The sequence below is a fragment of the Carcharodon carcharias genome, chromosome 11, assembly GCF_017639515.1.
Source record: "Carcharodon carcharias isolate sCarCar2 chromosome 11, sCarCar2.pri, whole genome shotgun sequence".
Lineage (NCBI taxonomy): Eukaryota > Metazoa > Chordata > Chondrichthyes > Lamniformes > Lamnidae > Carcharodon > Carcharodon carcharias.
In genome coordinates this window covers 162,854,724-162,868,956 of record NC_054477.1, presented here as the reverse complement: position 1 = coordinate 162,868,956, position 14,233 = coordinate 162,854,724, and the positions used below count along the sequence as shown (strand labels likewise).

At 46.0% G+C, this 14,233-nt stretch overlaps 1 protein-coding gene across 1 annotated transcript in view; it reads left to right on the top strand.

The window, feature by feature from the left end:
- The first annotated feature begins 4,864 nt into the window (after positions 1-4,864).
- The window catches only part of cdc16 (cell division cycle 16 homolog (S. cerevisiae)), a 44,020-nt gene continuing 34,651 nt past the window's right edge, over positions 4,865-14,233 (top strand). The window contains exons 1-5 of the mRNA XM_041198487.1: positions 4,865-4,991; positions 5,729-5,783; positions 8,395-8,492; positions 10,909-10,947; positions 13,783-13,923. Of these exons, the coding sequence (XP_041054421.1) occupies positions 4,926-4,991; positions 5,729-5,783; positions 8,395-8,492; positions 10,909-10,947; positions 13,783-13,923 (399 nt within the window). The 5' untranslated portion in view covers positions 4,865-4,925. The remainder of the gene's footprint in view (positions 4,992-5,728; positions 5,784-8,394; positions 8,493-10,908; positions 10,948-13,782; positions 13,924-14,233) is intronic.

Genomic DNA, 14,233 nt, shown 5'->3' with positions numbered 1-14,233 from the left:
GGGAGGTGACATTGGGGTCATGGGATTGCCTCCTCAGTGATGGGTGTGAAGGAGGCAGCACCCTTGCCCTAAGGGTGAAGCCAAGCCTTGGCAGCCTAGCTGAGAGCGCACTGAATCAGACCCTCCCATGTGTCCCTGCCTCCCTGAAGGTTCCTCAAATCTGCTTCCACGTCCCTGCCTCACACTGTGACCGCCCAGGCTCCATATCAGATCCATCAGTGGAGTCTTCCTCTGCAGCTTGTGGAGCTGTGTCACTATCCTCATCCTGCAGTGGGTCCTCTCTTGCCAGTGCCAGTTCGTCTGCTGTGCCCTGAACAACGACGATTAGTGACTGGCGCTCTGCAGGATATAGCAGGGCACCCCCGATCGATCCAGGCAGTGGAACCTCATCTTCAACAGCCCAATGGTTCTCTCAACCTTCACCCTTGTGGAGGCAGGCCTCCTATTGGACCTCTTTTCTGCCTCTGTCCTTGGGCGCTGGAGTGACATCATGAGCCACCTTTCCAAGGGATCTCCTTTGTCACCCAGCAGCCAACCATCCAACCGAGCTGGAGCCATGAACAGCCTTGGCACCTGGAAGTGGTGCAGGATGTGTGCATCATGGGAGCTGCCAGGGTACCTTGCACAGATTTGCAGAATCTGGGTCTGGTGGTCACAGACTATCTGAACGTTCATGGGATGGTAACCCTTTTTATTCACAAAGGCACACAGCTGACCCGCAGGCACCTTGACGGCCATATGAGTGCAGTCGATGGCACCCTGGATGAAGGGGAACCCAGCAATCGTTGCAAAGCCTCTGGTTCACTCAGCCTGGCTGGTTTGGTCCATCCAGTAATTAACAAAGGTAAGGACACGTCTGAACAGAGCGTCAGTGCCAAGCCTGTGGACAGGTGATAAGGACACTCCAGCTGACCACTGGAAGCAAAATGATTGAGGCTACTGTGACCTTCAGAGCCATTGGCATTGGGTGCCTACCCACATAGTTGGAAGTGATCTCTGGGCCAATCATCTGATGTCACGGTGTCCTTAGAGAGGCAGAACCTCCTGCAGCGCTGGACCTCAGACATGTTGAGGTTGCCTGTACATTCTGGCAGCAGGATAGTGGGGTCTTCTGCAGTCCCTTCTGCCTTGCTCTCCCGGCTGGCCCTGCACCCCCTGTGCCAGTGCCTCACCTCCCACAGGTCTGTCATTGGGGTGTGGCCTGCAGATACATGTCCTGCTCTCCCTCCTTTTTTTTATTCATTCATGTGGGCGTCTCTGGCTAGGCCAGCATTTATTGCCCATCCCTAACTGCTCCTGTTCAGATTAAGAGTCAGGCACATTGCTGTGGAGTCACATGTAGACCAAACCAGACCAGATTTCCTCCCATAAAAGCGGCCGATTTCCCCTAAAGGACATTAGTGAACCAGATGGGTTTTTACAACAATCAACAATGGTTTCATGGTCTTCCTTAGGCTTTTAATCCCAGATTTTTAAATGAATTCAAATTCCACCTTCTGCTGTGGTGGGATTTAAATCCCAGTCCCCAGAGCGTTACCCTGGGTCTCTGGATCACTGGTCCAGTGACAATACACCCTGGCTTCCCCTCTCTTCCTCGGGGGAAGAGGAGCCCCCCCCAGCGGTGTAAACAATCCCCATCTGCTGGAATGCAGGTTCACTGTCCCGTGCACTGAAGATTGCACTCAGCGGAAACGCTCTAAGAGAGTTGACAAAACAAAGGACTCCACAAGACAAAGCCAAGAAAACAAAAACTTCAGAAGAAACCATAGGGAAAGGTCTGAAATCTCAGCAAACAAGCAGCAGCTGAACTCCCAACAACTCACACAGCCGATGCTCCACTTGCCTTTTATCCCACCCTCGATGAGAAAGGTGAAAGAAATGAGTTAGCCGCCCCCCCCTTGTTGTCCTCGTGACGAACGCAAAATCGCTCGGGCAATGTAAAATTTACTTCAGCTGAACTTTTAATTGCCTTAAGTGACTGATTAGTTGTCAGCTTCCAAGTCCCGCATGTGTCCATCAACCAAAATATTGCACCAATGCGCGATGCTCGTGCCCAATGTCTTCTCGCGATGTTTAACAGGCTTCCAAGTCAAGCACATGCCCTCTACTAACGGTTAAAATTCTGGCCCATGTCCAAATGCAGCAAGACCTGGACAATATCCAGGCTTGAGCTGGCAAGTGGCAACCACACAAGTGCCAGGCAAAGACCATCTCCGACAAGAGAGAATCCAACCATCACCCATTGACGTTCAATGGCATTACCATCACTGAATCCCCCACTATCAACACCCTGGGCGTTACGATTGGCCAGAAACTGAACTGGACCAACCACATAAATACTGTGGCTACAAGGGCAGGTCAGAGGCTGGGAATCTTGTGGTGAATAACTCACCTCCTGACTCCCCAAAGCCTGTCCACCATCTACAAGGCACAAGTCAGGAGTGTGATGGAATACTCCTCACTTGCCTGGATGAGTGCAGCTTCCACAACACTCAAGAAACTTGACAACATCCTGGACAAAGCAGCCCACTTGATTGGTACCCCATCCACAAACATTCACTCCCTCCACCACAGGCGCACAGTAACAGCAGTGTGTACCATCTATAAGATGCACTGCAGGAACTCACCAAGGCTCCTTTGTCAGCACCTCCCAAATCCACAACCACTACCATCTAGAAGGACAAGGGCAGCAGACACATGGGAACACCACCATCTGGAAGTTCCCCTCCAAGCCACTCACCATCCTGACTTGGAAATGTATCACCATTCCTTCACTGTCGCTGGGTTAAAATCCTGGAACTCCCTCCCTAACAGCACAGTGGGTGTACCTACACCACATGGACTGCAGCAGTTCAAGAAGGCAGCTCACCACCCCCTTCTCAAGGGCAACTAGGGATGGGCAATAAATGCTGGCCCAGCCAGCGAAGCCCACATCCCATGAATGAATAATAAAAATGCAACAGCAGCCAATTTACATACAGCGAGCTCCCACAAACAGCATTGAGAAAATGACCAGATAATCTCTTTCTGCGTATTAGTTAAGAAATAAATATTGGCTTAGACCTCTAGGAGAATTCCCCTGCCTTTCTTTAATTGTGCCTTTTATGTCTTGGGTAAATGAGTTCATTGTCCAACTGAGCTCTAACTGCACACTAGCTCCTAAATTCTCCTCAGTTGCTGCTTGCAACCAATAAAGGGGAGACACTGGTGTAAACAGTGATGGTTTATTGAGACATAGGGCAGAGCACCAGGTCATATGTGCTCACTCAGATACTTCCAGAACTAGACTTACAGTTCCCAGTTGCCTGCACTGTACAGTGATTCATCTGTGCTGTCACATAATCAGTACACTTGCATTCTCTTAAAGGAAAAGGGTGCCTCACTTCACCACAGTGCCCCCCCCCTGGATGAACTCCCCCATCCTTCTTTAATGATGCCAGTGGATCCTGAAAGAGCAGTGGGAGCCTGGGTTTAATGTCTCATCTGAAAAACAGTGCGTGCCTCCGTTCTGCTCCATAGCACCATCCTACACTCTCCTGCTGAAGTCGAGCTTGTAACCATAACTTTCTGACTGATGGGAGAATACTACCCACAAACCACAGCTGACCCTAGAGTAATGATCACTCATTAAAAGTGACAAACACTAATTCGATGTTGTAGTCATTCATTACGAGTTACAGCCACTAATTAAATGTAGTAATCGAGTCAACTAAACCTGAGCACCCTAGGAATTCGTTGCAGTCTACATAGGATTTACAGCACAGAAGCAGGTCATTTGACCCAAATAGAACAACAACTTATATTGTTGCCTTTAACATTCCAAGACGCTTAACTGAAGGATTATAAAACAAAATATGATACAGAACCACATAAGCAGATGTTAGGTCAGGTGACTAATTGGTCGACGAGGTAGGTTTTATGGAACACTTAAAAGGAGGAAAGTGAGGCAAAGAGGGGAGACGGTTATGGAGGGAATTCCAGACCTTAGGCGCCCAGACAGCTGAAGACACCGCCATCAATGGTGGAGCAATTGAAATCAGGAGTGTTCAAGAGGCCAGAATTGAAAGAGGCCGTGGGGCTGGAGGAGAATACAGAGATAGGGAAGGGCAAGACCATGGAGGGATTTGAGAACAAGGATGAGAATTTTAAAATCAAGATGTTGTTTAAATAGGAGCCAATGGAGGCCAGCAAGCACGGGGTCGATGAAGGAACCAGACTTGCTGCAAGTTAACACACGGGTAGCAGTGTTTTGGGTGACCTCAAGTTTACAGGAGGGCGGAACGTAGGAGACCGGCCCAGAGTGGGTTGGAATAGTCAAGTCTAGAGGTCATAAAGGCATGAATGAGGGTTTCAGCAGCAGATGAGCTGAGACAGGGGCAGAGTGGGGCAATGTTATGGAGATGGAAGTGGGTAGTCTTAGCAATGGTGCGGATAAGAAGTTCACCTTGAGGCTTATGCTCCACGCATATCTCCTCCAATCACAGAACAGTAACAGAAGGAACAATTTCATTTAACTCGCTAAAATCTCCAGTTCAGGTCCCATTGACCTGAGGCAGCCCTAACTAACCGGCAGCAATGGTGTTAATTTGGACTTGTTTCAGGGAAATGCTGCCAGACCTGCTGAGTGTTTCCAGGCATCTTTAGATTTTATTTCAGTTTTATTGCTGGTGGAAATGCAGGGATGATTCCTGTTGCCAATCATGAAGTCAGGTCTGTTTCTACCCAACATTTGAAGGTTGCCAATCCGACCTGAGGGCTGCACAAGCAGGGGGAGACCCCAAGGATGTGGCTGCAGGGGGACAGCGGGGGGGGGAACCATTAGTCGGGGCGGCGGGGTTCCGGGGGGAAGGGATTGTCAGCCGGACGGTGGGGACCGGAAGCGTCCAACCGGAAGTGGCGGCCGGGCGCGGGGAGAAGCGGTGACAATGAGTCAGAAACAGAAACCGGATCGGGAGCGGCTGCGGCGGCGGGTCCGACTCTACCTGGACCAGGTGAAGGGGAGCGAGAGCCCGGGGCCCAAACCTGGGGGAGGGGATCGTGTCCGACATAGAGCCCCGGAAATCCGACCGTGCAGCGCTCCCTCAGCACTGACCCTCTGACAGTGCAGCACTCCCTCAGTGCTGACCCTCTGACAGTGCAGCACTCCCTCAGCACTGACCCTCTGACAGTGCAGCACTCCCTCAGCACTGACCCTCTGACAGTGCAGCACTCCCTCAGTACTGACCCTCTGACAGTGCAGCACTCCCTCAGTGCTGACCCTCTGACAGTGCAGCACTCCCTCAGCACTGACCCTCTGACAGTGCAGCACTCCCTCAGTGCTGACCCTCTGACAGTGCAGCACTCCCTCAGCACTGACCCTCCGACAGTGCAGCACTCCCTCAGCACTGACCCTCTGACAGTGCAGCACTCCCTCAGTGCTGACCCTCTGACAGTGCAGCGCTCCCTCAGCACTGACCCTCCAACAGTGCAGCGCTCCCTCAGCACTGACCCTCCGACAGTGCAGCGCTCCCTCAGTACTGACCCTCCGACAGTGCAGCACTCCTTCAGTACTCAATCTCTTACAGTGTGGCCCTACACTGGGAGTGCCGGCCTGGATATTCTCCAATCGGTTGAGCGGGTCTTCAAACCACCATCTCCACCCACGTTGGACCCATTGAGCCACGGTTGAGACTGATTTTATTCTATCTGTGACTAGAGTAATGATGCTTTTCCTTTTGTTTCCTCACAGCAACAGTATCAGAGTGCTCTCTTCTGGGCAGACAAAGTTGCTTCACTCTCACATGGTGAGCTCATTTTTATTATTTAATGTTCAAGTTGGAAGCTTTCATGAACAATGAACTTGACATGAGTAGCTTGTGAGGATGACCAGTGGCTGTTCTTCTGCCTCACTGGAGGTTCTCTCTTCCACTGATTGCAGTGACGGTGTCCCTTTTGGTCATCTTGCGTTGATCCACTGGCTGGTCGGGGCTGTGCCCTGTCTGACCCTCTGTCCCTTCCCGTTGTCCTCTTACAATTTTTAGGAGGATAATGCATTAACTGGTGAGCTTGAATCTGTGCCCTGTACATTTGTGCTCTGGGTATCTCAGTTTCAGAGAGGTGAGAGATATATTTACTGTTCTCCTAACATTTCTGTGAATGTCTGTCAGTAATGGAGTAAGTGTCAACTGAGTTATATTAGTTTGAAATCAAGAAAGAGTTAAAACCAAAAACGATTGCACGAAAAGAAGAGAGAGAGCAGAAATAAGATTTAACGTTTTGGGTTTTCAATTTGTTATTGTATCCAAACCATTTCTTTTAGTTGTCTGAAGTCACTGTAACTTATGAACTCGTTTAGGATCGTGATAAAATTATAGAAAGTTTATGGCACAAAGAGACCATTTGGCCCATCATGTCTGCCCAGCCAAAAAGTGAGCCACCCAGCCTAATCCCACTTTCTAGCATTTGTTCCGTAGCCCTGCACGTTACTGCACTGGAGGTGCATATCAACGTGCCTTTTAAATTAGTTGAGGGTTTCTGTCTCTACTACCCTTTCAGGCAGTGAGTTCCAGACCCCCCACAACCCTCAGGGTGAAAAGGATTCCTCACCTCTCCTCTAATCCTCCTACCAATCACTTTAAATCTATGGCCCCTGGTCACTGACCTCCCTGTGAAGATAAATAGGCCTTTCCCATTCACTCTATCCAAGCCCCTCACAATTTTGTACATCTCGATCAGATCTTCCTCTGTTCCAAGGAGAACAGCCCCAGCCTCTCCAATCTTTCCCCATTACTGCAGTTTTCCAGTCCTGGCAACATCCTCGTAAATCTCCTCTGCATCCACTCTAACTTACAATTACTTTCTTTCTGTAATGAGCTGACCGGAACTGCACACAGTGTTGGAGTGATATGAGAGCCGGAAACTTAAAATACAAATCTGATGTCAAGTGGCGGAAATTTCCCTGAGCTCTGTGATATCTGATAATCAGTTCCCCGTTAAACTGCTCTATACAAATGGCTTCGTCTGTTTGTTCATTTTTTTTAAATAATGCTCAAAATATCTTTTTTTCTCATTTTAAAAAAATATATATTTTTATTTTTCTTCTGTTTTTAATCCTGTGTTTTTCAAGTTGTGATGCTTTTGGTGATCTAACTGCTGCAGCATGCTTGGACCTCTAATCTATGTGAGATTAGGTATCAGCTGTGGCTCAGTTGGTAGCTTTCTGAAGGGCCTTGACAGTGTAGACACCAAGAGGTTGTTCCAGCCTGGCTAGGGAATCTAAAATATGGTGGCCAAATCTCAGAGTAAGGAGTTGATCATTTAGCACTGAAATGAGAAACTTCTTCACTGAAAGGGTTGTGAACCTTTGGAATTCCTTTTCCCAGAGGGTTGTGGATGCTCCATTGTTGAATACATTTAAGGTTGGGTTGGACAGATTTTTGATCTCTTGGATTTAAGGGATATGGGGAGCGGGCAGGTAGGAAAGTGGAGTCAAAGCCAAAGATTAACCATGATCATACTGAATGGCAGAGCAGGCTCACGAGACCCATGTGGCCTTCTGTTCCTATTTCATATGTTCAGCCTTGCCCCTGAATCTCAAGGTTCTGGGTTCAATCCCATTTCAGGCTTGAACACAAAAATCAAGTCTGATACTGAGGGAGTGCTGCACTGTTGGAGGTGCCGTCTTTCAAATGAGACGTTAAACCAAAGCCCTGTCGACCTGCTCTGGTGGAAGTCAAATGTTCCAAAGGACAATTTTGAAAAACATTAACCCTTTGGTTCTGGCCAATATTTATCTCCGTCAACATAAAACATCATACTCACATAAACATGTGTGATAATGTGAGCTACCATGATTCCTGCGTTACCACAGGGACGACCTTCAAAATGTACTTCATTGGCTGTAAGGCACTTTGAGATGTTTGGTCGTGAAAGGCGATATATAAATGCAAGTCTTGACCTTTTTTTGTTTAATTGCAAAATGGGAAGAATGTTTGCAGTTAAGCACTCAAATGGATTGGCTGGGCATTGCGCGGATGTTATGTTGGTCCATTTAATCTATTATACGAGCCTCAAAGAAATCAATTCTAAGCGCCATGGATTCTGGAACTAATAAATCTTCAAAGAGTCTTAGTGTATTATAAATAGGAACCATTTTTAATGACAAAAACCCAATGACCTTGGCAGGATGTACCATTAGCAGGGAGCTGTGTGCTCTGAGATCAGGCTGCAACACATTAGCAATCACTCTGCAACCCATACTTCCTTCATGTGAGCCTCTACTATGAGCACTGAATTTACACCACCACCCCCCAGGAACTGCTCTGTGTCCTGTCTCTCCCTGTAAGACAGGCTGCATATTTGTGCCCAATTGCAATGTTGACATATTAAATGTTGTGATTTTGTTTTGTGTTGTAGAGGAGCCCCAGGATATCTACTGGCTATCCCAGTGCCTTTACCTCACAGCCCAGTACCACAGGGCTGCCCACGCTATTCGATCTCGCAAACTTGATAAGGTATGATTTCCTTCCCTTTGTCCATGCTGTATAATAACTTCATTAAATCCTAAGAAATTTATTGAATATTATAGGAATAGCACTCTCATAAATAAAGCTCCCATAGCAGCTTCCTGGCTGACAAACACAAAACAGTGAAGGCCATTACCTCTGAAAAGGACCTGTCTCTTGCACAGGCTCTGAAACAAGACATTGTTAACCCTGATAAGATGGGTGGGGCAGGGGGGAGGGAGAGGAGGTGACCTCATGATCCATATGTAAACCAACTGACTGAAGGTTAAACAGAACATCCTAGCAAGCGATGAGCCACAAGATGACTTCATCAGCTTCTGACTAAAATAGGAAGAAAAATAAAAAGTAACTATAAAAAATAATGTCATGGAAAAAATAGATATTTTGAGTATGTATTTTTAAAAAATGAACAAACAGGCAAAGCCACCTTGAATATCTGGCCCTTGCCAATGGACAATTGAATAAATGACATAAGCCTAGAAATAAGGTATTTAAATGGAAAGAAGCTCTCCAGACGGAAAAATCACCTTGGACAGGAGAGAGCTTCTCGAGGTTGACCAATGCTGGCTCCAGCCTAACATCTTGGTTAGCTCAAGAAGACTTCGGACAGAGGCGAGCTTTTCAAAATGATCTACGCTGGTTTCAGCCTAACACTCTAGCTAGCTCGAGAAGACTGACTATAGAAGAGACTGCCACTTCCAGCTCCAGATATCAGCTTCATCTGTCCATTTGTCTGATCCAGGACCAGCAAACCATTCTGAGGAGACTGTCCCCACCAACCATGGAGATCAGCAGCCCCCCCTCCTCTCCCCCATCAGTTTTTCTGATCGGACCAGTCAACCGTTCTCACCTTTTATGGGTCATTTGGCGTTGTATGTCTTTTCTGCCCATTTAGATTATGTATCAGATCGCTGCCAGAGGAGGTGGTGGAAGCAGGTACGATAGTGGTGTTTAAGATGCAGCTTGACAAATACATGAATAGGATGGGAATAGAGGGATACGGACCCCGGAAGTGCAAAATGTTTTAGTTGCCGGGCAATATGATCGGCGCAGGTTTGGAGGGCCGAAGGGCCGGTTCCTGTGCTGTACTTTTCTTTGTTCTTTGTTCTAAAGTGTTGCTTCTTAATAAACTACCTTAAAATCACTTCTGAATTCTTGACCGCCTATTTTGGGTAATCTGTGACTCTCAAACTGTAAGTCTTGCAATACTCATAATTATTTGGGTAACTTCAGATTGTGTGACAGTCTACTTCTTTCCTGCAGAACTTGCTGCTTTCATTTTGCCTGCATGAACTATAAAGGAATAGTATAGAGTTTATTGCACAGAGCAGGCCATTCACTCCATCCGGTCCATGTTGGTGTTTATGCTTTGCATGACCCTCTCCCTCTAACTTTAGCAGCATTCCCTTCTATTCCTTTCTCCCTCATAGGTTTATCCAGCTTCCCCTTAAATGTATCTATACTATTCACTTCTGTTAGGAAATAGAGATAATTAAGTAAGTTATATGTGTATTTTGGTGTGTTAGGAATAAGGTATATCTTTAAGTTTGAGTTTAATTTGTATTTGTGTGTTAAGAAAAGGAGAAGTTGAGTTTTAGCTTCACTTTAAAAGATGCGTGCATTTTAGGGAATATTTTATGATTCTTGAAGCGAAGTTAAAACAAACAAAGTAGAAAAAAACCCAGCAACTGGAGGCCCCACAGAAACAGAAAAGTAGTTTCAGTTCAGTTGGAAGCAGCACAGCAGAGTGACAGATAACCAAGCCCAAACTAAAGCTTAAGCCAGGATTCCAGGGAGGCTGGACAGGAGAGGAAACTGCAGAAGCAAATCCAGGAGAGTAGAACCAGAAAAAGTCCCAAGCAGACCTTCTAGTCAAAGGGAAGAGGATTCTGGATAAGGTCCTGTTCTGTGGAAGTGTAAGTAAGGAGCAGAGATGAAGGCTCCATGCTTAAGGGGACGAAAACTACAGGACGCAGACTTGAAGGAGAAACAGCTTGTGAGAAACCAGGAGATCCAAAGAGGCAGCTGAAGGCCTGTTACTATGGGCACGTGAAGCAGTGGTGTTTTGTTTACCTGGCTAAGTCAGTGAGAGAGTGTGTGTGGAAGGAAGCTTGAATGCATGTGGCAATCCAGGAGAGCTTGAAAGTCTGGAAGTGGACCCTTACGGAAGGCGTCTGAGAGAAAGCGTTGTTTGGGAGACGATTCCAAAGCAAGTTCTTCAAGAGTGAAGATTGGAACCCCCCGTGTGAAAGAAGGGGTTCAGTGAGACCTGTTGGCTAATGGCTATAACTGTGAACTGGCTGCCTTTTTACTGAACGGCTTTAATAACCATTCACAACATTGAGCAGAATATTCTGTGTTACCTGGTGCTGTAAATGTCTATTGTTTTGCCTACTGCCCACAGATCTATGGAGCCTGTCGGTACTTTGCTGCCCAGTGTCATGTGAGTAAAGTAAATTTTAATGCCTTGTTTAACTGTTCCTAACAAATAGTCGTTTGTGATAAAGAACTTGAATATCGCTGAAAAAAAGAAGAGAGGTTTTCTGTCGAAGCTTTTCCTCTTGTACTCATCAGGACAATTCACAAGAAAATACCAGTGTCGGGGAAACAACATATTTCTTCCCGTTTGATTTGGGATGAAGGCACACCAAAAGTGAAACTATGCGCAAGAGCAAACTCCAAGCTTTCAGAGAGTACAAGGCCAGAGAAATTTGTTACGTGTTTAATGGCGCCATTAGCTACGTTGCCAAACCGCTTCTGCTTAAGTGAATTTGTGGTGCAGACGTGTTTCAAACGGGTACTGTTTATGGTCCGGTCATCTATTGAAGCATTAGAGTGGCATAAAAGGATCAAATTGAAAAATGAAAGAAATTTCCACGCCTCAGACTAAGTATAGTTTAGGGCATGGCATAAATTAGTAGCTCTGTGCTTCAATAGATGACGGCACCATAAACAGTACCCGTTGAAAGCACACAGCATCATAAACTCAGTTAAGCAGAAGCGGTTTGGCAACGTAGCTAATGGCGCCACTATACACGTAACAAATTTCTCTGGCCTTGTACTCTCTGAAAGCTTGGAGTTTGCTCTTGCGCATAGTTTCATTTTTGGTGTGCCTTCATCCCAAATCAAACGGGAAGAAATATGGTGTTTCCCCGGCACTGGTATTTTCTAGCGAATTGTCCTGATGAGTGCAAGATGAAAAACTTTGACAAAACAAGTATTTCTTTCAGTTCTGTTGAAGGGTCATGAGGACTCGAAACGTCAACTCTTTTCTTCTCCACCGATGCTGCCAGACCTGCTGAGTTTTTCCAAGTAATTCTATTTTAGTTTTGGATTTCCAGCATCCGCAGTTTTGTTTTTATTTCTTTCAGCACTGCTGCTAACAAAAAGTGGGCTCTGCTTTTTCACTGATCCTTAAATCTTTCAATTCTATTGTGTTCTTATTTATCTCACTATAAAACAAAAAGGCAAATATTTTGTTTGGGTTATTGTTGATATTGGGACACTCAACTGAGGTAAACTCATAAACATTAGGCAACTTTTGATCAGACCTCCAGGAATATGTCAAACTAAAAATTGGCAATCCTATGGCCCAGGTTATTGGAAACTAGGAATAAGACATAGCATAGTGTTCATGTTATGAGAGGCCTGGACTAATCACCTGGAGGCGTCAGTTCAAATCCTGCTACAGCAGCTGGAGAATTTAAATTCAAATTAAAATAAAATCTCCAAAAAAAAGAATGAATTTCAGTAATGGTGATCTTGTAACTACCAGTTTGTGTAAAACCCTAGCTGGGTCGTTAATGTCCTTTCGGGAAGGAAACCTTACCCGGTCTGGCCAATATGTGACACCAGATCCACAGCAATATGGTTGACACTTAACTGCCCTCTAAGGCCTAGCAAGCCATTCAGGTGTATTCAAGGGCAGCTAGGGATGGGCGATAAATTCTTGACCTTGTCAATAATATACCCATATCGTGAATCATCACCAATTCCACCTCCGTAACGTTGCCCATCGTAACATCTGGTGCTAAATTCTCATCCATGCCTTTGTTACCTCCAGACTCGACTATTCCAACGCACCCCTGGCTGGTCTCCCATATTCTACCCTCATAAACTTGAGGCCATCCAAAACTCTGCTGCCTGCTCACTGACCTACGCTGGCTCCTGGCCAAGCAATGTCTTGATTTTAAAATTCTCATCCTTATTTTCAAATTCCTCCATGACCTTGCCCCTCTCTGTCTGTGTAATCTCCTCCAGTCCCAGACCCCTTTGAGATACCTACCCTCCAATTCTGGTCACTTGAGAAGCCCCAATTGTAATCTTTCCACCATTGGTGGCTGTGCCTTCAGCTGCCTGAGCTCAAGCTCTAGAATTCCCTCCTTACATCCTCCGCCTCTGTAGCTCACTTTCTTTCTTTAAGGCGCTCCTTAAGATCTACCCCTTTGACTAAGCTTTTGGTCACCTGAACTAACATCTCCTTGCATGGTTCAGTGTCATTCTTTGTTTTGTAACGCTCCTGTGAAGCACCTTGCGGGGGGCTTTCATTTTATCAAAGGCACAATATAATCATAAATTGGGCATGGATGGGAAATTCCAAATTAATTTTTCTGTCTGTTGCATGAACAAACACAATTCTGATTGTTGAGTGCTTGGAGCCCATGTCCTTTACACTGCTGGGTGGCCCCAGTGAGTGATCAGGTGCAGCACTGGAGTGAAATCCAGCTGTGAGCAAAAAGCCATCCAACAGCTTTCAGCAAATTAGCTCCATCTGCTGGCACTTTTGAGCAGTTGGGCCAAGTTGGACTGACTTTTCGATCTGTACATACCTTTTCCCCAGCACCTTGTACCTGGATATTTATCACCTCATATAAATATTTTGGCAATAAAGCAACTGAGCTAATCCTGACACAGAAGATGCTTTTATATAAAGTTGTTGCCTGAGCTTCTGTTTACACTTTGGCAAAGGATTAATAATTCCCTTTTGCGTGGATTTTCAGTAATTAAAGCATCAGCTGATTGAACAATAGGCAGGATGTTTGAGTATTTACTCAATGGATAACTCTTGCCTCAGAGTGAGTAGGTTGTGGGTTCAAGTCCCACTCCAGAGAACAAGTGACAGGAGCCCCAGATTTAATGTCTCTTCCAAAAGATGGGACCTCCATCAATGTAGAATTTAAATAGCTTACTAGCATATCCCTGGATCACACTATCTACCCTTGATGACTGAAGCTGAATTTAAATCTTTTATTTCCTTTTATTTTTGTGTCACAAAAAGTATGCAGCCAAGGAATATCAGCAAGCCCTTGACATTCTGGATATGCAAGAACCGATCAACAAGATAATAGTGGAGAAGAATGCCAAAGTTGACAACAAAATCAAAGAAGCATCTATTGACTGGGGATTGTCTCCGGCTGCAGTGAGTCACAGTTCCTACCACAGTCTCTGCTGTTCAATAGGGAGACTATAACCGCTTGTCTTTGTCTTTATTGTCCCTCCTGACTAAAGTGTGCACACTCTCCTAGTTGTTCTGTGATTTTATCTGATTCTGTTGAGCTCTCAGGCTGTGAGTGTTTCAGGGTTGACCTCTACTCTGTGGTGAATTAGCTGCATTCAACCATGGGGCAGCTGCTGGCTTCAACACCTTTGGGTTAGCAAGGGGAAAAATTGGCCAGCATTCCTGCCCTGCCCAGTGATTCCCTACTGGAAGTAGGTGCACACACTACTCA